The sequence below is a fragment of the Pristis pectinata genome, chromosome 3, assembly GCF_009764475.1.
Source record: "Pristis pectinata isolate sPriPec2 chromosome 3, sPriPec2.1.pri, whole genome shotgun sequence".
Lineage (NCBI taxonomy): Eukaryota > Metazoa > Chordata > Chondrichthyes > Rhinopristiformes > Pristidae > Pristis > Pristis pectinata.
This window is the reverse complement of record NC_067407.1, coordinates 60,371,474-60,398,966: the sequence shown is the minus strand read 5'-3', so window position 1 is coordinate 60,398,966 and position 27,493 is coordinate 60,371,474. Positions and strand designations below refer to the sequence as shown.

The window sequence follows — 27,493 nt, the reverse complement described above, 5'->3', positions numbered from 1 at the left end:
AAGTTTTGTTTTGTGCAAGTCAATGCAGACTAATTTTCCAGCTTCTGACACATGACCAAGTTTCATCCGGGGGAATTAAGGATTTTGTCATGTGCTGGTTTCAATATCAGTAGATGGACAGCAGCAGTGTAGGAGTGAGCATGGCACCTCAGTGAATGCCACTGTGTTAAACAGACTTTTCTGCCCTCAGCGAAGAGCACTGCATTAGGCTGCAGTGAGGGATACAGCATAAGAGGTTTTCTTCTCTTTGCCAAGACATAACATTAATACCTCGTAATCCCACCTTCCAATTACCACTGAAGCAACATCAGATCCCTATCTCCTTCATTGTTTGATAATGCAGAGAATCAATTTATAACACTGAACAACTAAGGTCCAACTACACCATTAGATTTCATCTAATCAGTCTTCAACTCCTTGCCAAAGTTGCTGATCAGAATTTGAAATATTTTCCAATCAATGTGCTGTTCATGACAGTGGCAGAAATTCCAACAAGATGACTTGTCCAGTTTGGTTGCTGCTCTTGCACCACTGAATGCCAGGCCTCGGCTTCGTCACAGAAACAAAGGTTGAAATTCTGATAGCAACACAGAATGTAATGGTTCGTGCTGCGAAAATTTTTGGATTCTCAGTGGTATATCAAAAAATCTCAAGGACAATGGCTGCACTGCACCTGAGGAAGCCACCTAGATGCAGTGGAGAGACAGTGAGAGATTTTATGAGGTATTCATGTCAGAAGTAAATCCTTCAGGTGCCCCTGGTTATGCCAAACCACGGCACCGGAAACATGCAATATTAGCCTAGGTCCCTTTGCAACCTAAAAGCAGCTTAAGAAAGAAACTAAAGCTTTGTTTTCCACACACCCAAAGGCAACACTTCTACTGCAAAAATAGCAACAAAGTTTTAGCATATCATTGATAAAATATCAAGTAAAAGATACTAATGAGTCAGAAACATATTCAGTGCAATGCAATGGAATGAAGTAAGATTCAGTGAGAATTCACGCACTCACCCTTGATTTGTCCCCCAGTCATTCCTGATGCAGAGGTGTTTATGCACTGGATCTCTTGTATATCCCTCTTGGCATCCACATTCACCTATAGAAAATAAACTAAGATCAGCTATGCCAAAAACTTATAAGATATAAGATAAGATATCTTTATTAGTCACATGTACATCGAAACACACAGTGAAATGCATCTTTTGCGTAGAGTGTTCTAGGGGGCAGCCCACAAGTGTCGCCACGCTTCCGGCACCAACACAGCATGCCCACAACTTCCTAACCCGTACGTTTTTGGAATGTGGGAGGAAACTAGAGCATCCGGAGGAAAATGAAACAGACATGGGGAGAACATACAAGCTCCTTATAGACAGCAGCTGGAATTGAACCCAGGTCTCTGGCACTGTAATAGAGTTATGCTCACCACTACTTCACTGCACAGATTAAAACAGTACCTGTAATTTTCTAATGTGAACCATATGAAACTTTCCAGAAGGCATCCTGGGAAGGAACTGTAATTTGGTTGTGCCGTGCTGTTTTGGGTCATTCAATAATAAAAACAAATCATCTCACTAATTTATCTTAAGTTACAATCCTCAGATACGCATTCTTCAATTTAGGCTGTGCAGTTGCTGACCATTGTATTCATCTTTTAATCAATATTGATCTCCAAGGTAAAAGTTTTGCAATGGCTGTTAACATGTATACTGCAGTCAGTTGGCTGAAGTTACTCTGATATTTTTATTTATAGGGGGTATTGTTCTTGATGTTTTCACTGGAACAGAAATATCGATCATTTTGATTAAATTTGTGTCTGGGTTCATTTCAAATACACTGAATGAACCTCAACTATCTTCAAGTGTCATAGGTAGATAATATCGGAGTCTTCAAAACAATGTGCACTGTCCAAAACGTTCAATTAAAGAAAACAAGTCTGTCACCAAGAACCACCCATCATCAGGAGGAAAACTACTCTTGTCAACCATCCCTTTAATCACTGAGACAAAACAGTTGTTACTCGGTGGTGATCAAAATGGCTAGTTTGTGCATGCCACCTATTGAAACGATTATGTTTCACTAAGTAACTACTACAAACAAGCAAACACTGACACCCCCCATTTCCATTCCAACTGGCAAGCTTTGCTAGGAAGAAAATCACAGTGTTTTGTTTACAGGATTCAGTGATTGAGCATTGAATAAAATTGAATACAAAACAGAGCTCTATCACAATGTACCTCCTCATCTTATATGACTGGCTGGTTTAAATATATGCCATGACTGAGAGGATAGAATTGTTATTGATACTTTGATTCTGCAATCTGTAGGCTTCCAGAAGTAACCAGGCTGAAAAAAATGATTCTGTCCACTGTGTATTTTTAGAATTCAAAATGTAACAAGCTTTAGCAGTTTTAGTCCAGTTCTCAATGTGGTGTTGGGGACTGGGGATGAAATCAGTGCTTAACTTAGCACTCAATGTGCAATGTTATTCAAATATTCCATTGAGATAGCTGATATGGGATCTGGAAAGTGGCAGCAGTGCAGTACATATCAGTGTTCTGAAGTTACAAGTTTAAGCACATGGTTGGGCCTGCATATCAAATGATATTTAGCTCCAGCACGTAATATAAATAGCCTTAACCACAGAGGTTTGATGCTGGTACTTGCTGCAGAGAAAGAAATTTTCTGTTCTGTCAACAGCCCTCTTCAATGAGCAAAAACACTCACTGAACAAAGAAGATATCGGAGCGTTCTAATTAAGCAAGTAGGAAGCAGATCTGCAATGTGTCTGTACTTTGAGCTCAAATACAACATCTAGCCTTTTGTATTGTATTTTACTGAAGTAACATTTTTCACGAATTGAAAAAAAGTGTGCCTAATTCAGTATGTTATATTTTTCGTACTAGCTGTGATCAGATTCTGACTGCACTTACTTCTTGACTGTGAAATCCTTGAGCTCCTATTAGCACCTGGCTGCTCTTCTGTTTCATTGGCTGCATAAAGACATCACTGCCCTGCTTGCAACAGTTCTGTTAAACCAATACCAAGCTGTATTGTAATAGACATTTAGTTTTACTAAGAATGAAGCTCGAGTAAATTCAGATTGAGATAAGTGATGAGCAGATCGGATTAAATCTGGTCCCCATGGGAAACAGTGCACAACTAATGGATGAGGAGAAACAAAGGTCTGGACTTTGTGGTTGCAATGACAGTGAAAATATTGGTGGGTCATATTTAACTTCCTTAGGATGCAGATTTGGATGTGTAATTCACCACATGTGAGTAGAGAATTCTCAAGGGAGAGTAGCATGCAGCAAAAGCAAAGATTGCAGGAGGAGGAGGTATAAAACATGTAAGAATTAATGATGCCTTTACTGATACAGCAGTACACAGTTTTGTTTTTAATTCACCAAAACCAGAAAATACATTTTCCTCTTCTAATTGTTGTATGCAAATTTCCAGTGCTAACAAAACATAAGAACATAAGAAATGGAAGCAGGAATAAGTCTGCATCTATCATCCATAAATGTATAGCTCTTTTAGGCAGAATTCCAACATGATATTATTCAAAAAAATTACACTCCATTGAAATTACTTAATTTGGAAGTAGATGTGTACTTGAATTCTAATTGAAAAGTTGCAAACATATCCATCCACGTGAGCGGTGATTTTAACTGATATTAAGTTGATTTTCTTTCAGCCTCAGCAGCATGAGTTACATTTACCTCAGTGTCCCAGGGATGTAGAAGGGATGGCAGCCAAGATTACTGTGTCTAATTGCTGCACACAGATCTTTGCTGGAAATAAATTGCCTGCAAGTTGTAATGACAGGACCAACAGTAACAGGCCCGATGCTTTGATTATCTGCTTACATTAATTGTTTGAGTTCACATTCCAGCCTGCAAAAAGTCACTGAGGTTACTGACCAAAATCTCTGCCAACCTGTGTTATTGTCAATGAATGTTGAAAATGATCATAAACAGGGTAGATGATAAGCATGTATTTACTGAGCTAAAACATTTTTTCAGTCTTGTTTATCCAGAAGTTCATCTGTGGTGGGTAGGACTAAACTTATTAATTGGTAGTGGTCGGATGTTGTACCCTGCTTCTAAAATCCATCCTATTGAACTGAGAGGCAGTTGGAGGCAGATGATAATGGGCTGCCTCTATTTGTGCTATTAGGCAGGAGTGAATAACTAGGCATAAATGCTTCATCACAGCACCTCAAGATATATTTATAAATGGACATTTTTACATAAAATCTCATATCCGGTTTACACAGGGTTAATGAAATATTCTAAAATCTACTGAGGAACCAACACTGTCCTTTAATATTGGTCATAAATGTCATTAATTGAAAGTATTCGGTAGATAGTCTACTGACTTGATGCTGCTTCATTAATAATTTGCACAGCTGCAATGCAAGGGCCAGGCATCATACATTGACATAGAGGTTCCCAAATTTCTTGTGCTGCACCCAACTTCAGAGAAATTTGTGTATTTTTTTTCTGCAATCCTCAATCCACCCATTCTCCACTGCAATTATAAATGTGAAATGAAAACTAAACCTCCAAACTTAACTAGATCCTGCCCCAATTTGAAAATCTAAATGCTAGCACAAGGAGAGAAAGGGGGAAAGGTAAAGTGATTAAAGAATGCTTTGTAACAAGCCCTAAATCATATTTAGTCAGTATCTCAAGCCCAGATTTAAAATTACTTTGTAAACAAGTTCTCCAGCAAAACTCCTCCACTTTATCCAGCACCCCCTCTATACTTGAAATCCTATTGAAAAATATCCAACTGAATCTACTGTATATAACTCCAAAGAACAAAATGATGACAAACTGAATTACAATATTTACAATACAATGGTTAATAAAAATATTCCTGCTGGAATCCTGAATCCCCATAACACTCATGTGGTTATTTCTACTAACAATGTATGAAGAAACACCAGAAGTTCAATACATAATGTGCTGTCTCTATTCATGCTACAAGGCAGGAGTGAATAACTAGACATAAATGCTTCATCACAGCATCTCATGATATATTTATTCATGTACATATTTTTTCATCAAACCTCACATCCTTTCACACAGGATTAGTGAAAGATTAAATCATTCTCAAGAAAGATTTAATCACTGTTGCTGTAACTGGTCAATTTGCTCAAGAACAACATTAGAAGATATGGACTAAATGAGGATCTCAATAGTTTTCAATCATTTACACGATGTGGCTGTCACTGGCAAGGCCAAGGTTTAATGGCCATCTCTAGCTGACCTGGTGAAATGTGGTGGTTGGCTGTCTTTTTGAACTGTTGCAATTTATGTATCAAATGTAATCCCACAGAGTAGTTGGGTGGTATCCCAGGATTTACACCCAACTACAATCAGTCTTATAGATGGTGGAAGACCTTTGAAGTCAGGAACTGAGTTGCTGACTACAAGATACAGATACTTCACATTGAATTACACATTTTTTTTCTGGTCACCTGGCTCTCTTAGTTTGAGATGGAGGGTGGCATGACAGTAATCATGATCCATTGAACACCCAATAACTATATGAGCTCTAGGCCCCTACCACCTTCTGAGTGAAATTCCTTCTCCTCATTTCCCCTACAATCCTACTAATTACTTTAAGTCTATGTTCCTTGGTTTATGATCCCTCTAACAAAAGCAAGAGGACACTCCTATTTATTCTATTTAGTTCCCTCATAGTCCACAAATTATGTCTCCCTTCAAACTCCTAATCCAATGTTTCAGGTCTTGGTAACATCCTTGTAAATCTCCTCCTCACCCTCTCCAGTGCAATCACATCTTTCCTGTGATGTGGTGACCAGAACTGAATGCAGTTCGCAAACTGTGGCTGAACTAGTGATGCATGCAGATCTAGCCTAACTTCTCTAGCCTTATAATCCATGCCTCAGCTAATAAAAGAAAGCATCCCATATAGCTTTTTAACTATCTTATAAACCTTTTTCATTGCCTTAAAGGATCTATGGTAATGCACTCCAAGATCTCCCTCATGTCTCATTTATTTTGCATAGCCTCCGCAAATACATTCCAAATTGACTGCCATTTTGCTGCACAACTGTTCAGACCATCTATACCTTCTGGCAATCCCTCTCACTGTCAAGTGCACAACCACTTGTTTTTCCCTCAGTTGAAAACTTCTTTTTCAAGTCCTAATTCAGGTCTGGATCATTAATCAAATTATAAACCTCAAAGGTCTTGGTACCGAGCCCTGTGGAAATGCACTTGGAACCATCCTTACAATTGCAAAAATACTCATCAACCTTACTCTGCTTCTTGCCACTGAGTCAATTTTGGACCAAATTTATCACTCTCCCTTGGGATCCCATGGGCTATTACACTTTTGACCAACCTGCCAGGTGGCACTATGTCAAAGGCATTGCCTTCATCGACATTCCTTGTTATCCACTCAAAGAATTCAGTCAAGCTAGTCAGACAGGACTTTTCCTTAAACAAATCCAGGACGACTGTCCTTGATTAATCTGTGGATTTCTTATTATGTCCCTCAGAATGGATTCAAATACTTTATCCATCGACAAAGGCAACAAACTGACCTGTAATGATTCAGTTGATCCTTTCCTCCTTATTAAATAAAAAATATAACATCAGTGGTCCTCCAATGCACTGGCACTAACTCTGTATTTAGGGAGGGTTTAACATCCTGGGATATATTTCACACTTCTGGTTATTTATTCACTTTCCAAAATGTTAAGTCTTCTGTTACAGTATGTATCCCATCCAATGATTCACAATCTTCTTCCATAACTACATATGTCAAAACAGAATCCTTTTAACTTGTTAATCTGACAGACCAGTGCCATTTTTTGACTATATATCTAAGGCTATGGGGCTTCATTCATCAAGTTTCCTGTTGATGCAAAGACAGATGGGAGTGTGGGTTGTGAGGAAGATGAAAAGAGGCTCTGGGGGATATAGAAAGGCTCAGTAAGTGGGCATGACAAATGGAATATAAATGTGAAAAACTATGAAAGATAAAATACAAAGGTGTAGTACTTTTTAAATGGGAAGAAGTTGGATGGTATTGGTGTTCATAGGAACTGAATATCCTTGAAAACAAATCACCGAAAATTAATGAGCAGGTACAACAAGCAACTAGAAAGATAAACGCCATGTTGCACATGGTATTGCACATGAACTTATTGCAAGAGGATTTGAGCACAGGAGTAGAAATACAATCCTTCAATGAGTAATGAACGGGTTCTGTTTTTACACGACCTTGAGTTGATTTTATCCATAAGTCAGAAAATACACAAAAATCATTCAATATGGTAACCTACCTCCACAGTACTCTAATGATTGGCATCAAAAACACATGAGACTGGTGATAAAGAACGATTACTGCAAGTCGAGAAAGAGAGGAAACTAGTTCTGTCATTCGGAGGAACGAAGTATGTATGTATGTTGGACTTCTGAAATAAATCAGGTTATGGGAACTCATTCATATCTACAGGTGTCCATTTGGGCATTTATAACGCAGAGGAGACCTGTATCTTGCTCCAATTATATAGGGTCCTACTGAGACGCAGCTGGAATACTGTGTACATATCTGGTCTCTCTTCCTAAGGAAGGATGAATGTGATCACAGGGGATCGAGGAGTGAAGGTGGGGGTGGTGGGGGGGTGGTCACTGCATCAGTTCAGTCTATTGATTCCTAACATGCTGGGTTTGTCATACGAAGAGAGATTATACAAACTCAGCCTACACCTTTTCGAGTTTAGAAAGAAGAGAGATGATCTCATTGAAAGGATGAAAATCCCTGTAGGAGATGCAGAGATGATAAAAACAGGGGGTCACAGAATAAGAGGAGAGCCACTCAGGACAGAATTGAGAAGAAATTTCTTTCATCCAAAGGCTGAGGCATCATTGGAATTCTCTTCCCAGTCGGGCTGTGAAGGGGCAGATGTTGAGTATGCCTAGAAAAAGATCAAAAACTTCCAGATATTAGAGAAACTGTGGGATATGGGAAAGTGGCACTGAGGTAAAAGATCAGCCACAACCATATTGTTTGGTGAAGGAGGCACAGGGGACCGAATGGCTTACTCCTGCTTCTATTTCTTACATTTTTGTGTACATTGATACTGCACTGAAGAACAAAAACAAAAGATAATGAGGAATTATAATCTTGTCAATTTAGAGAGCAATGGATGGCAAAGGCTTGGCTAATTACATCACCATTCTATTGTTCAGCAATGAATTAAGTTCCCCAAGTGTAAATGGAGGGAATGTAAAATTAACAATAGTATATGGTCTATTAACCATGATGAACAATATCAGTTACATGGTGAGATGATTGTTTTACATGAGAAACACCTTACCCAATTGCCTTGTCTGTTTCCCTGTGAAACAGAGAGGCTGGCTAAAAGCACATTGGTAGATTTATAAGGGAAGTAACCATGGCTTTTTTCATAATTAATGGAGCAATACCTTTCCCTAGGCTCCAGCTGCTGTTGCTAAATGCTGCAATAATTGATGCCCGTTCCAGGAGAGTTATGTGGGTTGAAGCAACAGCCCATCCTCCAACACAGAGGTTTGAAATAGCAAAATAAAATGCTGCATTTTTCTTAAAATGTGGTCGAGCACTGGATTTTTGTTCAAAGTAGATGGAGACATTCCATCAGTACCAAAGTACTGAACAACTGAGTAGCAAGAAGGCATGGCAGAGATGAACAGTGGGTCAATCACAACATGGGGTTCTTGGTGAGCTGTGGAGCTGAAGGAGGATATAGAGCTTGGAGGACATTTACCAATGAGGAATTTGAACACAAGCATGAGAATTACCTTGGAGAAACAAGAGACCGCAGACGCCGGAATGTGGAGCAACACACAAGATGCTGGAGGAACTCAGCAGGTCAGGCAGCATCTGTGGAGGGAAATGGACAGTCGACGTTTCAGGTCGAGACCCTTCATCTGGTTTCCTCCAGGTGCCACCAGATCATTGGAGGTACGATAGCCAACATGGTGGACTGTAGCCTTCCAGCATCTGCAGTCTCCATTTGTGTCTCCATTTTGCTACTCCACTGCAAGGTCTCTTCAAGGTATGCCCATTTTGAAGAGGTTTTTCTCCACTCTTTGTCGAGAGTTCTGTGAGACCCTGTCTCACTGCTCCCCCTCTGTGATTTCTGCTGCTCTCTTGCTCTTCAATCACACTGTCACCCAGACTCACTACCACAGCCACGTGAAACCAGATGAAGGGTCTCAGCCCGAAATGTCGACTGTCCACTTCCTTCCATAGATGCTGCCTGACCCACTGGGTTCCTCTAGCATCTTATGTGTTATAAGAGAATTACTTTGGTAAGCTGGTGAGAAAGCAGATGAGGCAGATTCAGTGAAGGCAAGCACAATAGTGGGACAGTTTAGGATGCTATGCTTGTGGGAGGGGCAGTGGGGAGGTCCGCCAGGAAAGTATCAGACTAATTGAATCTGGAGATCGCAAAATGATGAGGCAGGACTTCAACAGCAGCTGAGCTAAGATAAGATAAGATTTCTTTATTAGTCACATGTACATCGAAACACACGGTAAAATTCATCTTTTTTTTTGCATGGAATATTCTGGGGCCAGCTCGCAAATGTCGCCACGCTTCCGGCACCAACATAGCATACTCACGACTTCCTAACCCGTACGTCTTTGGAATATGGGAGGAAACCGGTGCACCCAGAGGAAACTCACTCAGACACGGGGAGAAGGTACAAACTCCTTACAGACAGTGGCGTGAATTGAACCTAGGTCACTGGCGCTGTAAAGCATTACGCTAACTGCTACACTACTGTGCCTGCCCACAAAGATAAATCCACACAGACAGCATCCAAGGTCAGGATTGAACCCAGGTCTCTGGAGCTGTGAGGCAGCAGCTCTACCAGCTGCGCCACTATGCCACCCAACTGAGGGAGGGAGGTGAAAGTGAGCTCGACTGTGTCATCTTTTGCTGGCAGGAGCTTGAGTTGGGTCATCCCACTTCATGTCTGGACTCACTACCTAACAGCCACCCTGACCTTTCAAATGATGGCTCAAAGTTGAGCCTCTTTCCTGCCTCCTGCTTCCTGGAAGCTGCACTACCCTTTTTCCAGCCAATTCCCCCAAGTTATTCCTCCCCTGCTCATTGTCCTGAAGTCATGTTTCTCTTTCCCCAGTTAGAGCAGGGTGATTGTCTTTCTTATGAAGGTTTAGCAGTGATGGCTATCTTCTCCCACTCACAAGTGGTTCATCATCAACACCTTCACTTCTTGACTTACCGAGGACCCACATTATATTGTGCATGCTGTTTTCAGACCAGACATTAAACCAAGGCTGGTTGTTCTGATGTTAAAAAAACTTCTGTGAACATGCACAGAATTCAGAACACAAGAAGCCTACTCAACCCTTTGAGAATGCACCACCATTTAATAACATTAGTAAGATAATAGATGGTCTGCAATCAACTCCACATTCCTGCCCTCCCCAACTCCTTGCTTATCAAGGATCTATTTACATCTACTTTAAAAATCTTCAAAGACTTTGCTTCCATTGCCCTTTGAAGAGCATTCCAAAGTCTCATTGGTGAAAGAGAAAAATCTTCACCTCATCGCTGCCTCCTTCTGTAATAAGTAAAATAAATAAGTATGGGAATATTACCAACTGCAGATTTACTTCCATGTCACACATCAGTGTTTTGTTTAACCATGGGCTATGGGCCAAGTGTTGGAAGATGGGATTAATATGGATGGATGCCCACTGGTCAGCATGGATATGGTGGGCTGAATGGCCTGTTTCCATGCTGTATGACTCTATGATTCTGATTTTTAAATATATCACCTTTCATTCATTGCCAATGGACCTAAATCCCAGAATTCCCTCCTGTGGGATCGTGCACTGTGGGAGCACCTTCACCAGAAGGACTGCAGTGGTTCAAGAAAGGGGCTCCCCACCACTTTCTCAATGAGAATGGGAGATTGCCAACAATCACTAGCCCCCCACCTCCCAAGATATTAACATTAAAAAATACTCTCTCAAGCAGCAGCTGCATAAAGGAGTGATAAAGACTTATGGGAAGAAAACCACCAGTGCTAAATGTGCGCAAGGGTGTTGGCCACTGGCTGCATTCACCTCTGCACGGAGGTGGATGCAATGGGCAGCACATGTCCTTGCATGCATTTAATGCTGATGATCGGAGATGGTTTCTCTCCTCGAAGTCCTCACACTTCAGTACTTTGGCGAAATGCAAAGTACAAGTAACTAAAATGGAAACAATGTTGGTGTCATACAGTTCTCCGTGTTACCATTCTGCCACGTTCAATATTGGGCTGAATTGTGTGGACAACTAGCAAATGGGTTCAAGAGAACTGGTGATTAGGTTCCTTGTGCACATCAGCGTGCTGATGGCCCCTGTATATGAGCACTGCAGTGCAGAAATGTGCAACATGTTGGAGATCAGATGGCAGCAGACTCAATATCCCAGTATATATACACTGGGGTTCTGTACAGACCTGAGTGAGCCCACTTTATACCTGCCCCTCAGTTTTATGCTATCCACTCAAATGGAGTTAAATGGTATGTGAAGGTCAGTGGTCTGTTTAATAATTTAATTCCAATCAATATTAATTTATTTATGTCAATTTATTGTACTTTGTGACTTTATTACTTTTTAGTGTTGGAAACAGTGACAAGGCCGACCGGTAGTGTGAGCTATCAAAAGGCAATCAGGGTGATTGGTGGCAGGGCCTTGGCCTGTGCTGCCTTAGACCTAGTCATGACCCAGCTTTGTGAAGCAGCCAATGGTCTGGAGGTCACTGTGAGCCATGTAGTTGCAGGAGATTAATCTGGTTATGGAGGAGGTGTTCACTGACTATGAGGCATGGGCAGAGTACAGTGTGATTAGTGATGAGTGATTCTACAGATTTGGATTGCACATCTGCTTCTCTTCCAACTGATGATGTACTTTCAAGTGCTGATTTTTGAAAAAATGAACAAATAGTAATCACAGCTTAAAATTAATTTAACACATCGGGTAGCTCAATTGACTCCACCATGGACTGGATGCCAGAGTGGTTCAGTTCAGATCACAGCAGGGTCCACTTAGTCATTCATTATTTCAAAGTAACACAAGGATAAGATAAGGTAATTTGAGTTTAAAGGAAGACAAGACACTGTAGATTATAGCCATCCCTCCCACACAGAGATCTTCAGAAAGTCTCAAACCATTGCATTTAAAGACAGGATTGGCAGCACCTTGCCCAGTTTTTTAAGGTCACTGGAATATTAACTTCATTTTATAAGGCATAATGTAAATGGAAAGCTTACAATTAGCGTCTCATCTAACAGCCTTTACTCATACTTATTGTCCAACTTGGATCCTATGAGAGGGACCCATAGCTCCAAGATACTGAATTGAAATTTAAGGATTGTTAAGCTATTTTTTTGCATTTAAACAAAAACACACGCAATTGCTTGAAACTCACACAGTACTTTGGATGTACAAGGCCCACTGAATAAATGCTTACCACTCACCCAGACAGCTGCTACAACACTTAGAAAGCTGAGCCACATCTAGGACACAGCAATCTCTATGATTGATGCCCCCTGCCTTTGGGTTCAATATTCACCCCTCCACCAGCTACATGCCTTGACTACAGGATCTCCTGTCGACAAGACCCACAGCAGCAGCTCATCAAGTTTACTTTGACAGCACCTCTCAGGCTCATGACCTGTACTGCCGGGAAGTACAAGAGCAGCAATGTCATGGGAACACCATCACTTCCAAATCCCCCTCAAAGCATACATCATCTTGATTGCTATTTCGTCAATGTCACTGGGGCAAAGTCCCGGAATTCCCTAACTAGCATCTTTTTGGAGCCACCTTCATCACAATGATCCAGGAAGGACATTCACTGCCACCTTCTCAGAGCAGCTGGGTACAAGCAAAATAACAAGAAAAAAGAACTGAAGCTTCACTTTCATCAAATGTTACCTGTAGCAGTTACAAGTTAAAATTATAACATTCAGCAGATAGTTAACACCTAGGGATTCCTGCATGGCATTAATCTGTTAAAGTAAGGGAAATTTATACTGTTACTGCAGTAAAGTATTGAGGTAAATGCAACTATATAAGGGAGCTCTTAAAATTCGGCAATTTTGCTTGGATTTGCTGGTTCTCAGGCACTTGGGAGTGAAGCTCCCAAGCACAGGCAGGACAGCCTTCTGCTCCCATTAAGTGCCCATCCCTGGACACTAATGCCATGCGGGTAGGATCCTGGTGGAGACCAATTGAGGGGTGCAGATTGCCTGAGATTTCCCAGCTGATGATCACCCATGATACGATGAGATGGACTCTGACCTCATGATCTACCTTGTGACCTTGCACCTCATTGTCTACTTGCAATGCACTTCCTCTGTAGCTGTGACACTTTACTCTGTACTATTATTGTTTTTAACTGTACTACCTCAATGTAACTGCACTATGTAATGAATTGACCTGTACGATCGATATGCAAGACAAGTTTTTCACTGTACCTCGGTACAAGTGACAATAATAGACCAATACCAATACCAATGATCTTATAGAATGGTACAGTAGATGTGAGGGGAACATGGTCAACTCCCACTCCCATTTCTAAAATATGTTTGCTAAGCCACACCCAATGCAGTGGGAAGAAACTGCTCACCACAGACCTTTAACTTTATCAGTGAATTTAATTGTATTTACTCATTTTTGCGCAAGTATTTTGTAGCATGTTAATTCTTTGAATAATTTGAAGATTATTTTTTATTACTGGTGGCCAGGAAATAGAGACATGAACAAACATTTACCCTGAATTTCATTGGTTGACAAAGGCTTTCAGAAGGCAGAAACAGCCTATTACACCAGAGGCGCCACTGCTGGGTGGCTGGTGCTGGGTATGGCTGCTCATCTGGGAGTCTCCCAACAGAAGGCAGCACATGAGAAGAAACAGCATAGTCCAAGTCCATAAAACAGTGATCATAAGCAGCTTCTTGACATTGGATGGTCTAGCCCAATAAATGTACCGACACTTTAGGTATATAGCAGGAGTCTCCCACCAGAAGGCAGCACATGAGAAGAAACAGCATAGTCCAAGTCCATAAAACAGTGATCATAAGCAGCTTCTTGACATTGGATAGTCTAGCCCAATAAATGTACCAACACTTTAGGTATATAGCATAGATTATTTGGTGAATTTTGACACACACAGGTGCATATATTGAAAACATAGATTTTTTTAAATACTAGGATGATCCTAGAAGTGTATAAATTGTGAGGACCTCTGTAAAGTTGATAGCAGCATTACATTGATTTGACTTAAGTATCTAGAAGTTGAATGGTCCTATTTTGGCATCTAAACTATTGGCGCATGTTGGTTTATTAAACATACTTCTTGAGGATACAACACTTGAAGATTCAGAAGTGCCCAATGCTCAAGAGCCAGTGAAATACAAGGTATGAATGAAATACAAGGTATGCATGAATGATAGAAAAAGGAAGGGCTATGTGGGAGGGAAGGGTCAGGTAGATACTAGAGCAGGATAAAATGTCAGCATAACATTGTGGGCCAAAGGGCCTGTACTGTGCTGTGGTGTCCTATGTTCTTTGTAAGGGAATATGCAATAAATGGGAGGATATCCAGTGGAACGGAGAAATCTTGGAGTGAATGTCCACAGATTCTTAAAGGTAGTGGAAGAGGGTGATAAGACAATAAAAGGGGAACATGGGATGCTTTCCTTTGTTAGCCCAGGACGTTGAATATATGATCAAGAAGGTTAAGCTGAAACTCCATACAACACCAGTAAGACCGCAGCTTGAGTACCATGTACAATCTGGTCACCACATAACTGGAAAGATGCAATTGCACTGGAGAGGGCACAGAGCACATTTACGAGACTGTTGCCAGGACTGGAAAATTGTACCCATGAGGAAAGACTAGAAAAGCTTGGGTTCTTCTGCACAGAAACATATCAATTTGGAGCAGAAATGGGCTACTCAGCCCCTTGAACCTCCTTTGCCATTCAATAAGATCATGGCTTATCTGATTGTAACCTCAACTCTGAATTCCCACTTACTCAAAAATGTTGTGAATTCCAAAGAATCATGACTCTTAGAGAGAAAAAATCTTTCACCTCACCACTGCCTTAAATGGGCAATCTTACTGATTTTCTGAGATCTGGGTGAGTTTGCGTTGGAGCTCCTGCTCATTGCTCTCCCAACACAAGTGCACAACCTGTCCCACTCTGCTGTGATGTGTCCAGTCCTGGGTCTCCGTGATGTCAGTGCTTACATTGTGAGATCAGCTTACATCATCCCTCTGCTGTGAGGTGGCCTGGGTCAGGTGCCCACGGTACACTAGCCAGTTTCGCTGGTTCTAAATTCTCCCACATGAAGAAACAGCCTCTCCACATCCAAAGTGTTAAGACCCATTAGAATCTAACATATTTCAATGAAGTCGCCTCTCAGTTTTTTGAACTCCAGGGGATACATGCCAAGCCTGCCTAATCATTCCTCATAAGACAACTAGTGCATTCCAAGTATCAGTCCAGTAAACTGTCTGAACTGTTCCCAATCTGTTTACATTCTTCCTTAAATTAAGAGACCAATATTGTACATAGTACTCCAGATATGGTCTCACCAATGCCCTTCATAAATAAAGCATAATCCCACTGCTTTTGCATTCAGTTTCCTGCAACAAATGACAACATTCTATTAGCTTTCCTGATAGAAGCCTTTTTATGAAGCATGTTCTAGGACATCCTAGTCCAAGTCTCTGAGCTCTGTAATCTCTAACCATTTTGATATTATGCTTCATTTTTTTCCCTCCAAGATGGAAAATATAACATTTTCCAGCATTATGCTCCAGTTGCCATATCTCTGCCACTCACCCCTCTATATTCCTCTGTAACTTTCTTCTTTCTCCTCACACATTACTGACTTTTTCTCGCTTTAGTGACATTTCCATTGTTTCCAGTCTTGCTGTCCTACAGGCTTCATAGAAGGAGGAAGCCATTGGGATCATTGTCCTTGAGCTGGGTCTTTGAAAGAGCAATTCAATTAGTTCCACTTGCTTGCTCTTTCCCCAGAGCAGTGCATTTTTTTTCTACTTCCCTTCTTAAGGATGCTATTGAAACAGCTTCCACCAACCTTTCAGACACAGCATTCTAGATCACAACAACTTACTCTGCATTTTTTTCCTCTCTGGGTTCTTTTACCATGTAGCTTTAATCTATATCTTGTGAGTACTGACCTTTCTGCATCCACATGCTACTTCCTCTTCCTGACCCAACTTCCTTCTGGGGCTACCTCTGAAAACATGTCCTTTCCCCATTCACTCACATCTGTGCCTTCAAGACCTCCATTGTCTTGCTATTGGACTTCCATTTATCATGACTTTTCTGTATAAACAATCTCCTCTAATGTACCTTCACCTCTGCTTCAGGTGCTCTGGCTCCCATGAAAGCCACTGGCTTTCTTCATCATGACCACTCTTCTCGAACATCCTTTTGCCTCTATTCCCTTAAACTGAGAGATTTGATTGGATGAAACAAACAACCTGTTTAACCATTTTGATACAGTGCACATAAAGTACTGTTGAGTCTCGATCTGATTTGCCAAAACTCCTTGTAATTCAAGGATGAAAAGATAATCCCCAACTGATTTGCACTGCCATCAACCACTTCTTAAATCCCACTTCCCTGTTACTACTAGGAATTTGTGAGGAGCCTGTGCACTTCATCATTACCATGATTGATCTCATTCGATCAGCCTATTTGTTCTTCCCTCCTTTCCTCCCCCGCCAGATCCAAATATGCAAATCTTTCATGTCTCCCCTCTCCTAATACCTCATCTCCTCTCCTTGCCAAGCTCAACCTGTCCAAGAGATGCACTACTTTCCTTCCTCATCCCCATTACCACTAATGTCCTGAACACCCATCTTGGTGTCCATGTTATTCAAGAATCTTAACAGTTCTCTCTCCTCAGGTATTGGTGCCTTCTCCTTCTCATCTGCCTTCATCATCTATCTCCTCAAAAAACACCCCTTAATCTCTCTGCCCTTCCAAATTACTGTCCCATCACCAATTTCTGTTTGTTTTCCAAAGTCTTTGAACATGTTGTGTCTACTTTTTTGTATGAACTCTATCAATCAGGATTCAGATCCTGCCACAATACAGTTAACAGTTCTTTCTGATGTCACTAATGACATCAAAGTGATTGTGACAGATAATCGATCCCCTTTTTTTTAAACTACTTTAGTCCTTAGCCTGTTTTTGATCACACTAACCTTTTTGAGCATCTCTCCATCCTTTTCCTGTAAGGTGGGACCACACGTTCCTGGATCCAATCTTCCCAATCCAGTTGGAGACAGAGAATCTCTCCTTGCCTCCCTCCTATTTCTGCCACTCACGGTGCCATTCAGTAATGCTAGTCAAAGTGTCAATCTGCACATGTGCACCATATACACCCTCTATCCCACCACCACCCCTTATGGCTTTTTCATGGTCACTTAACTGTCAGGTGGTGCTGGATCAGTACAAGTTTCCAACAACTAACTGCTGAAAAAAAAATCAAGAATTTTTTTTGGTACCTGTCACAAACTCTATTCCTAAGCCAATAATTCCACCTTCTACCTGGAACCTGAATAAAACTGAATCAAAGAACTTAGTGTCTCCAAGAGGCAAGTTCCAGGCAGTCATCTGCAGAGTCATGGAAATCCCTTACTTCCACCTTCATAACAGCGCCTGAATCTGCACATGCTTCAGCTCAGCTACAAAAACCCTCATCCTTGGCTTTATTAACTATAGACTTGACTACTGCACTGGACTCATGAATGGCCTCCCTTCTTCAAACCTCCTTAAATCTGAAATCATCCTCTGCTTTCCATGTCCTAACTTGCACTCTCCCAAACACCCAGTACCCTCATGGCTGCAGACAAGTACTGTCTCCTACGCAGCTCCTTGATTTTAAAATTCTCAACATTGCAGTCATACTCCTCTGTGGTATCACCCCTCCCTAAACAGTCATCTCCTCCATCTACAGCAACCTCTGCCCCACTTATATTCCTCCAAACCTGCCTGACTTTTAATTGCTCTTTCAAATGCCAACACACTGAGCTCCAGAATTCACTCCCTGAACCATTCTGTCCCTTTGTTTCCCTATCCCCATTCTAGAAGCACTTGTATTGATAGTGAACTTTTGGTCATTTGCTCCGGAGTTGTTATATGGCTCACTATCAAAACTGTTTGATGATGTTTATGTGAAGTGCCTATGACAATTTATATCTTTAAACATGTTGTGTAAATGTCAGTTTTCATTGTTATTGTCATTACAAAAGACAGTTTCTCCATATTTACTCAGCCAGAAGTGCAGCACAGTAGTGCAGTAAGTAGTGCCATTGCCTCACAGCTCCAGCATCCAGGGTTCAATCCTGACCTCTGGTGCTCTCACTGTGGAGTTTGGACATTCTCCCTGTGACTGTGTGGGTTTTCCCAGTTTCGTCCCACATCCCAAAGATGTGCTGGTTGGAAGATTAATTGGCTACTATAACTTACTCCTAATTTAGGTGGAGAATAGGCATATGAGAGAAAGTTGGTTGCCAGGAACTAGCTGGGGGAATAGGATTTGTTGGATTGCTCTGAGAGCCAGTATAGACTGCGGGCCAAACAACCTCCTTCAAAGTTGTGTGAAATATGAGAAGCACTCAAGGTTTTGAACACCTCAGTCAAATTTTTCCATAACTTTCTTTGTGAAAATATTAAAGAAACCGTGGACAACAACAATGGTTTCTTTAATATTTTCACATAACTGAAATCTTTATTTCCTGATGCCACATAAGTAAATCTCCTCTGCACATTGTTAAGTCCTTAATTTTGTTCCCAAATGCTGGTGAATAGAGCTCAACAAAATGCTCCAGCAGGGAAAAAAAACAATGTTTCTCAGCAAAAAAAACCACAACCCAGCATTACTCACAGAAATAATTAATAAATTCTACAAGGAATTTTTCTTCATGGAATTTGTACTCTAAATTACTGATTTTTTAAAACTTGTATGAATTGTGCGAATCATGGTGAACCACATAAATAGGATTGTAGACAGGGCTCTAAACTAAATAGGAGGACAGAGGGCTCCAAGGAATGTTTAATAAATCAAAAGGAAATGAGAGGACTGACGCAGGATAGTGAGGAAGAAATTGACAAGTAAAGTATAACAGGCTGAGACAAAAGTATGCAGCATAGAGCAATTCGAGAGTTGGAAAAATACAAAAAAAATCAAAGCTTAATTGAATGCATGTAGCATTTGCAATAAGATAGATGTGTTGGCAACACAGATAACAACATGCATGAACAATCTAATGGCTATTACAGAGACCTGACGCACAGTGACCTGCAGTGGATACTCATATTGCAGGTTATACAGTAATATAGTAGTATGTAGTTATAAAGTAGTCTATATGCCCCCAAAATGGGTGGAGCATAAGTGGGGAAATATCTGGGGCATGTTTGAGGGGAACTGCAGTTGTCATGGGAGATGTTAATCTATATATTGATTGGTTGAACCAAACTGGCTAGGCTATCATAGAAGAATAACTTGGGGAGTGCGTCAGTGATCACTTCTTAGAACAGTATATTATGGAACCTACCTGGGAACAAACTAATTTAGATTTAGTCATGAGTAATGAGGAAGGATTAAGAGAGATCTTGTGTTTAAGGAACCACTGGTAGGTAGTGACCACAATGACGCCGTTTGAGGGTGAACACAATGATGCAGTTTGAGGGAGAGCACCACTGCAATAAAACCACCTTTGACTTAAATAAAGGCAATTATAATGATATGTAGGAGCAGTTGTCTAAGGAAAACTGAGAAAATCAGCTAAGACACAGATCAGTAGATAAACAGTGGCAGGTATCAAACAAATGGCCCATAACACTCAGCAGGAAGTTATCCCAATTAGAAAGAGCAACTTCAAGAGAAGGGGCACAATCTGTGATTAAAGAAGGAGGTCAAGGATAATGTTCAATTGAAAAGTAAGACATAAAAAGTAGCAGGACTGGTGGTAGGCTAGAGGACTGACAAGCTCTTAGGGTCCAGCAGCGAAAGACCAAAGAGCTCATAAGAAGAAAGAAGATTGATTTTGAGAGGAAACTTGCATGTAATAACAAAGCAGACAGTAAGAGTTTCTATTGATAAGCAAATAGGAAAAAGGCGGCTGAGGTAGGTGTGGGGCCAGTAGAGAATGAGTCTGGTGAATTAATAACAGGAAACAAAGAAATCGCAGATATGGTAAATCAATCTTTTGCATCCGTCTTCATTGTGGAGGACAGTACAAAATAAGATAACAGACAGCCAAATTTCAAGTAACATGGAGGAACTTGTAAAAATCAAGGACACAAGGGATAAAGTGTTAGAGAAACTCACAGGATGAAAGACGGACAAATCGCCCGGATCCGATGGCTTGCATCCAAAGCTTTAAAGGAGATGGCTGCAGGGATAGTGGACCCATTGGTTGATATTTTGTTAAAACTTACTAAATTCTAGGAGGGTACCAGAAGATCAGAAAACAGCCAATGCGACTCCCTTGTTCAAAAAGGAAGACAAAAGGCAGAGAACTATAGGTTTGACATCCATTGTTGTCAAGATGTTGGAGACAATTATCAAAGAGGAATTAACCAATCATTTTGGAAAGCTGAATCTAATCAAACCTAGTCAACATGGTTTTTTGAAAGGCAAATAACGTTTGACAAATAATGTTCGAATGCTTCGAAGATGTGACATGGAGAGATGTAGTGTATTTCGATTTCCAAAACGTATTTGACAAGGTGCCATATAAGAGGCTGGTTCATAAATTAAGAGCCCAATGTATTGGAGAAAGCACGTTAGTATGTACTGAAAACCGGCTGTCACATATAAAACAAAGAGCTGGAATAAATGGATTATTTTTAGGCTGGAGGGATGCAACCAGTGGAATACCCCCAGGGACTGGTTCTTGGTCCTCAATTGTTTATATCAATGACCTGGAGGAGGGAAGAAAATGTAAGGTTTCCAAGTTTTCTGATGACGTGAAAATAAGTACAAGGGCATGTTGTGATGAGGACAATGTGATTCTGCAGTGGGATATAAATAGATTGATTGGGCGAAAACCTGGCAAATTAAGTTTAATAAGGGGAAGTGTGAAGTTGTGCACTTTGGTAAGAGGAATCAAAAAGGCAGGTTAGTATCTAAATGGAGTGAGACTGCAAATACGTGACGTTCAGAAGGATCTAAGCGTTCTGGTGAATGAATCACAAAAAGTTAACAGGCAGATCCAACAAGGCAAATGGCAAGCTGGCCTTTATTGCAAAGAGGTTGGAGTTTAAGAATAGGGAGGTTTGGTTACATTTGTAGAGGGTGTTGGTGAAGCCAAACCTAGAATACCATGCACAGTTTTGGTCTCCCTACCCAAAGAAGGATATAGCAGCATTGGAGGCAGTCCAAAGGGGATTCACCAGGCTAATTCCTGGAATGAGATGGCTGTCTTATCAAGGGAGGCTAGACAGTTTGGGTCTGTATTCCTTGGAGTTTAGAAGAATGAGGGATGACCTTATTCAAACATATAAGATCCTAAGGGAGCTTGACAGGGTGGATGATGAGATGTTCTCACTAATGGGGGAGTCACAAACAATGGGACATAGCTACAAAATAAGGGACGAGTTATTTAAAATGGAATAATTGCTTCTCTCAGAGGATAGTGAATCTCTGGAAATCTCCACCCCTGAGGGTGGTGGGGGCCAGATCACTAGATGTATTTAAGGTGGGGATAGATAAATGTTCGAGGACTTGAGAGCCAATGAGAACTGGCACAGAACAGGAGCTGAGGCTAGCATAGATTAGCCATGATTATAATGAATGGCAGGCAGGTTTGAGGGGCTGAGTGGCCTAATCCTGCTCCTATTTTCTTGTGTTCTTGTGTGATAATTTCATCCACGAACCAATAACATGATAGTGCCAGAAAACAGTAATCGCGGTTGTTTTGCATCTTCAGATTACATATAACTTAAAAGTCAATTGAAACCACTGAAAAGTGACAGAGCAGAATATTGTAAAGCTCTAAGCTATCTTCAATTCAAATTAAATGAGATGTTATTAGGTGTAACTCAAGGTAACATTTGTTTCATTATCAATGACCTATTGGAAACTGACTTATTTTCTTGAAAAAAAGATGCACTGGATTTTCCAAGTGAGATACAACTATTCATGCTGATATTATTGTTGGTATATTCAAGGCTCTTTTCTAGCCTTCAGCTAATTATCAAATAAAGTAATTGTACACTACATTGAAGTCCCTCCATCAAATATGAAACATTGCTTCAAGGATAAGAATGAAAACTTCTCCACTATGCTGATCTTGACAATAAAAATAACAATGTCATAGCTGCTTTATTTCTTGAAATAGCAAGATATTTTTCAAAAACTCCTATTGTCATAATTTTACTTCAGAGGAAGCCAAGAAATTAACCGTTCAGTGCACACATTTCAAAAATTAAGCACAGATCATCAACTCTTGTCAGCTTCAGACTTTCATAACAGCACACTTCAATACCTTAATTCTTGAACGCATAATTAAAGGATTCCCCAAAAAACCTCCACTTTAAGGTTAAGGATAAATATTTAATCTATAAACAAGATGTCTTTGATATGACTTCAACTACATTCCTTTGAGAGAAAATTTATCTATTATATAGAAAAAAAATGCATTTATGTAATGTTATTTCTACTACTTTCAGGGCATCTCAAAATGCTTCAGAACCTTTAATATACTTTTGAAGTGTGTTCACTGTTGCAGTCTTATGTGAGCTTATTCTTAACTTGATATATCTACATCACTGCTCATAATAAAACTGCATGCAGTTCATCTGTACCCATAGGTTAAAGGGTTAACTCATTGTGCAATTATGAATCATCAATGTTTACTCAGAAGAGTGAAGGTTGTTCATTCTTAACTATGTTACTGTTTGTTCAGGAGATTGAAAATAATTTGTTGTGTGGGATCCCTATTTACTCAGTGGGATAAAGGCGACTCACTATTTTACTGAATTTTTGTTTGTTCACAAGCATGAGTTACTCATTATGGAGAGCTCCAATTTATTCAGAGTTAAAGGCTGCCTGCTGTGTTTAAGTTATTCTTATTCAGATAAGCAAGGGAAGCTCAATAATCGGATAGAGATCCACTTCATCAGTGTGCATGCATTCACATTTATTCAGGAGAGAAAGGGTTACCATTTTGTCACACTTGTTGTTGAACCCTCTCTGTAAACAAGCTCACGGAATGGCTTGCTTGCAATAATTTCCATTTAAGACAATTTATATCATATCATGAAAGAATCAAGTGAAGCCATGTGGAGATGTAAACTCAAACTTGAAGAAAATTCACCCTTACTTCCCCTTCAATGTAATTAAGGAAAAGATTTAGACTTATTTATAATAATCTTATAACAAAATACTTATTTCCAGCACATTCTCTGTAGCATATTGCTTTGAGTGAAGCCATATAAACGGTTTTATTTGAATTGCAGCTTTCCTGCCACTTATTTCAGCTTTAATGGTGTGCAGTTCCTTGCTTCCGTCTGCAATTTGCAAGTATTTAGATCCAAGCTTGACATCAACTATTGTTCAATATATCCGCTCTCTTTATAATTTTAGTTTTCCGCACAATGCACCTTTTCTTTCCAACTAGTTCTCTAAATTTAATACATATAAAAAATTGTCAGGCAAGAATTCAATGCAGGCTAACTCATGTCCAAGATAAAAGGAGGAGAGCAAAGGGAAATTAATTTGGTCCATATCAAAGTCACTGAAAGTGAAAGAGATTCTGCCTGAATTTTGGGAAGTTAATTTAGATAGAAGCAAAAACTACAGATACTGGAAATCTGAAATAAAAACAGAAACTGATGGAAATTCTCAGCTGGTCAGGCAGCACCTATGAATACAGAAATAGAGTTATTGAATCAAATTAATGATCTTTCATCAGACACAACAAAGATTTAATTATTCCCCTTTCTGTTTTTGACTTTTCTTGTTCCTTCTACCTCATTCTGTGATTATTTTTCTTAATTTATTTCTCAATCATCTCCCACAACCTTTCCCTTACTCTTTCTTTCAGTCACTGTCTCCATTTTCCTCTGCATACTTTATTTATTTTTTTAATGTAACTTCCAAAAATGAATTGGATATATACCTAAAAAAAAGGGAAGCAAAAAAAAAATTAGACTACAGGCAAAGTGCAAGGGAGTTGGAATTAGCAGGATACTCTTTCAATGAACATCACAATGACCCAAATAGCTTCTTTCTCCAGCATATTCATCAATGAGTCTGAAGAAATCAGTGGGTCATTAAAGATATTTATCACCTTCAATTTGACAAGTGATATGTCACCAGATAAAGCACCATTTCCTCACATCTGTGTGCATCTGTGTTTAGGCGTCTGAATGGGAGAAAGCAGCAAAGCTGGCACAATTTTTGATACAGAAGATGCGATGCTACAGCAAGGAACAGAATAGTTGTACCTCTGTACCTATGAAGGAAAAAGAAAGAGTTGCATTTATATGACAACTTTTGCAACCCCTGTATGTCACAAAGTGTTTTACAGCTTATTAAAATGAAAAAAAACAAACTGCAGATGCTGGAAATGTGAAATAAAACCGAAAGTGTTGAAATGCTCATTAGATAAGGCAGCATCTGTGGAGAGAAAAAATAGAGTTAACATTTCAGGTCAATGGTCCTTCATCAGCTTCCTGCACTTTGTCTTTATTACAGCTTATTGAGCTGTTTTGAAGTGAGGTCAATTTTGTGATGTAGCAACAAATTTGCACAATCAGGCTCATGCGTTAGCCATGAAAATGATCTGATAATAGGACAGATTCTCTCATTATAATGACTATGAAACTGTAGTTACTTGCTCGAGGTGTGGTATCAGCAGAGAAAGAAGAGTGGAGCTTTTTTTAAGTAGTTCAATATTTCATCCCGATTCCACTAAATGATCCATTGTTCAAGGCTCTTGTTCCTTGTGGAAAACAAGTTTATGAAAGCAGGTGCTTCCTACCACCTAACAATCTTTCATACATGAATCTACAGTACAGTGAGTTTTGACAGGACTTGTGGATGTCACCAGCACACTCTCAACAGCTGCAAATGAATAATGATTTCTGCCTCAAACCCTAAAGTCCTGGAATTAATTTCAACCTTACCAATTTAACCCTTACAATCACAACATTTAAGAAGAATTTAGACAGTTACTGACCTAATGCGGGCAAATGGGATTAGTATAGATTAGTACAATGGTCAGCATAAGGATGGTGGGCCAGAGGGCCCACTTCTGTGCTGTATGACTCTATGACCTGTTGTATGTGCATACACAATCAACATTTGTACATATGAACTATACACAAACATATGCAATGCTTAAGTCGAAGATCCATTTGAAAATTTAATCTAGCTTTAGGAATATTAAGTGTTGCAACAAATTAAACAGATATGCTGAAGAACATAACATTCTTGGTACCAATCCCCCACATCCATTACACCAGCTCTGCTCTGCTTTTTAATTGCAATAATGAATTACGATCTGACCCAAGCCAGATTGCACTGATCTGACCCAGCTTGTTAATAATTTGGTTAATTTACATTTTCCAAGATGAAAAGTGCTTTTAGAAAAGAGTTATGTCAAAGAAAACTGCCTGCTGATTTTCTGAAAGCAGAATGTGTATCATCAGTTTGTGAAAGATGGCACTATTGTATCATCAGTTGTGTGTTTTAGCATCCTGCAAATCAAAATCGCATGGCTATAGCTGATGAAGAAAATTCATGTGTTCATGCTGTGGTCCACAGTAAGAGATTGATGCATCCAGGAAATCATTCTATTTATGTAATGAATGTTCACCTCGGCTTACTCAGTAGGTTGTGGCCTGGAATGCCATTTACTCCATTCTAGTACTGAGGAGATCTGAAAGAACATGAGAAAATGTTGGAGATACTCAGCAGATCAGGCAGTACCTGTGGAGAGAAAATTGACCAGAAATGTTGACTTTGCTTCTCTCTGCACAGATATTGCTTGACCTACTGAGTTCTCCAGCACTTTTTGTTTTCTTTTCAGATTTTTGGCATCTGCATCTTTTTGCATTGGACCAAGATTGTGAAAACAGATCCTGTTCCATTAGTTCAGTTGGGGGCCTCAGTACTACTTATACTAGTTAGTCATCACATTTTAAGTACCACGGCCAAAAACAAATTAACTGGTAATACATCTCATAGCTGTTTGTGGGATTTTGTTGCACACAAAATATCTGCCGTGTCTGCCCTTGCAATAGTCATTGAACTTCATATGATTTCATTGTTTTTAAAACACCTTTGTGCTACCGAAACAGCCTCAGAAAAGACATGGTACAACGTAAGACCAAACTGATGTGCAAAGAGTTGTGCAGCTGCAGGGAACTGAGAGATATAAAGAACACCAAAAGGAGGTTGAAAATAGGAAGTGAGGCAGACTTTGGTCTATCCATCTGCTCATCTGGCATCTTCACCCACATTCCACCCCTCACACCACTCACTTTAAATCCTTGTCCCCACTGACGCACCATGACACATTCTTCATATTATCCCTCTCTGACTCTACACTGAACATACAATCAAAAGATTTAAGAGTAGGAGTAGGCCACCTGGCCCCTTAAGCCTGCTCAGCATTCAGTGAGATCATGGCTGATCTGACTGTAACTTTAGTTTCATATTCTCATCCAGGTGTGGTAACTTTTCACGTCTTTGCTTAACAAGTATCCAACTATGAGCAACACACAAGCTGCTGGAGGAACTCAGCGTTCAGTGAGATAATAGCTGATCTGACTGTAACCTTAGTTCCACATTCTCATCCAGATGTAGTAATTTTTCACGTCTTTGCTTATCAAGTATCCAACTATGAGCAACACACAAGCTGCTGGAGGAACTCAGCGGGTCAGGCAGCATCTATGGAGGGAAATGGACAGCTGACATTTCGGGTAGACACCCTTCATCTTGTGTGTTGCTCCAAATTCCGGCATCTGCAGTCTCTTGTGTCTCCAAGTGTCTATCTATCTCAACCTTAAAAATACTTAACAACACTGCTCTGAGGAAATACGTTCCAAAGACTCATGACCCATTGGCAGAAATACATTTCACCTCTGCCTTGAATGGGTGATCCTTTACTCTTATACGGTGACTTCTTGTTCTAGATTCTTCCACAAGAAGAAATGTCCTCTCTAAATCCACAACATCAAGACCCGTCAGCATCATTAATATCCTTCCAATCTAGTCCCCCTCACTGTTCTAAAGTCCAGCAGATGCAAGCTTAACTTATCCAACCTCTCCTCACATGACAATCTGCCTATTCCAAAATCTTCTCTGAACAGTTTCCAATGCATTTACATCCTTCATTAAAGAAGACCAATACTGAATACAATACCCCAAGT

The 27,493-nt window shown here is 40.1% G+C and overlaps 1 protein-coding gene across 4 annotated transcripts in view; it reads right to left on the bottom strand.

Moving 5' to 3' along the window:
* The window catches only part of astn1 (astrotactin 1), a 1,815,355-nt gene that overhangs the window by 936,542 nt on the left and 851,320 nt on the right, over positions 1–27,493 (bottom strand). For all 4 annotated transcript variants that reach the window (XM_052011000.1, XM_052011002.1, XM_052011001.1 and 1 more), the window contains exon 8: positions 1,013–1,097. In XM_052011000.1, coding sequence (XP_051866960.1) covers positions 1,013–1,097 — 85 coding nt within the window. The remainder of the gene's footprint in view (positions 1–1,012; positions 1,098–27,493) is intronic.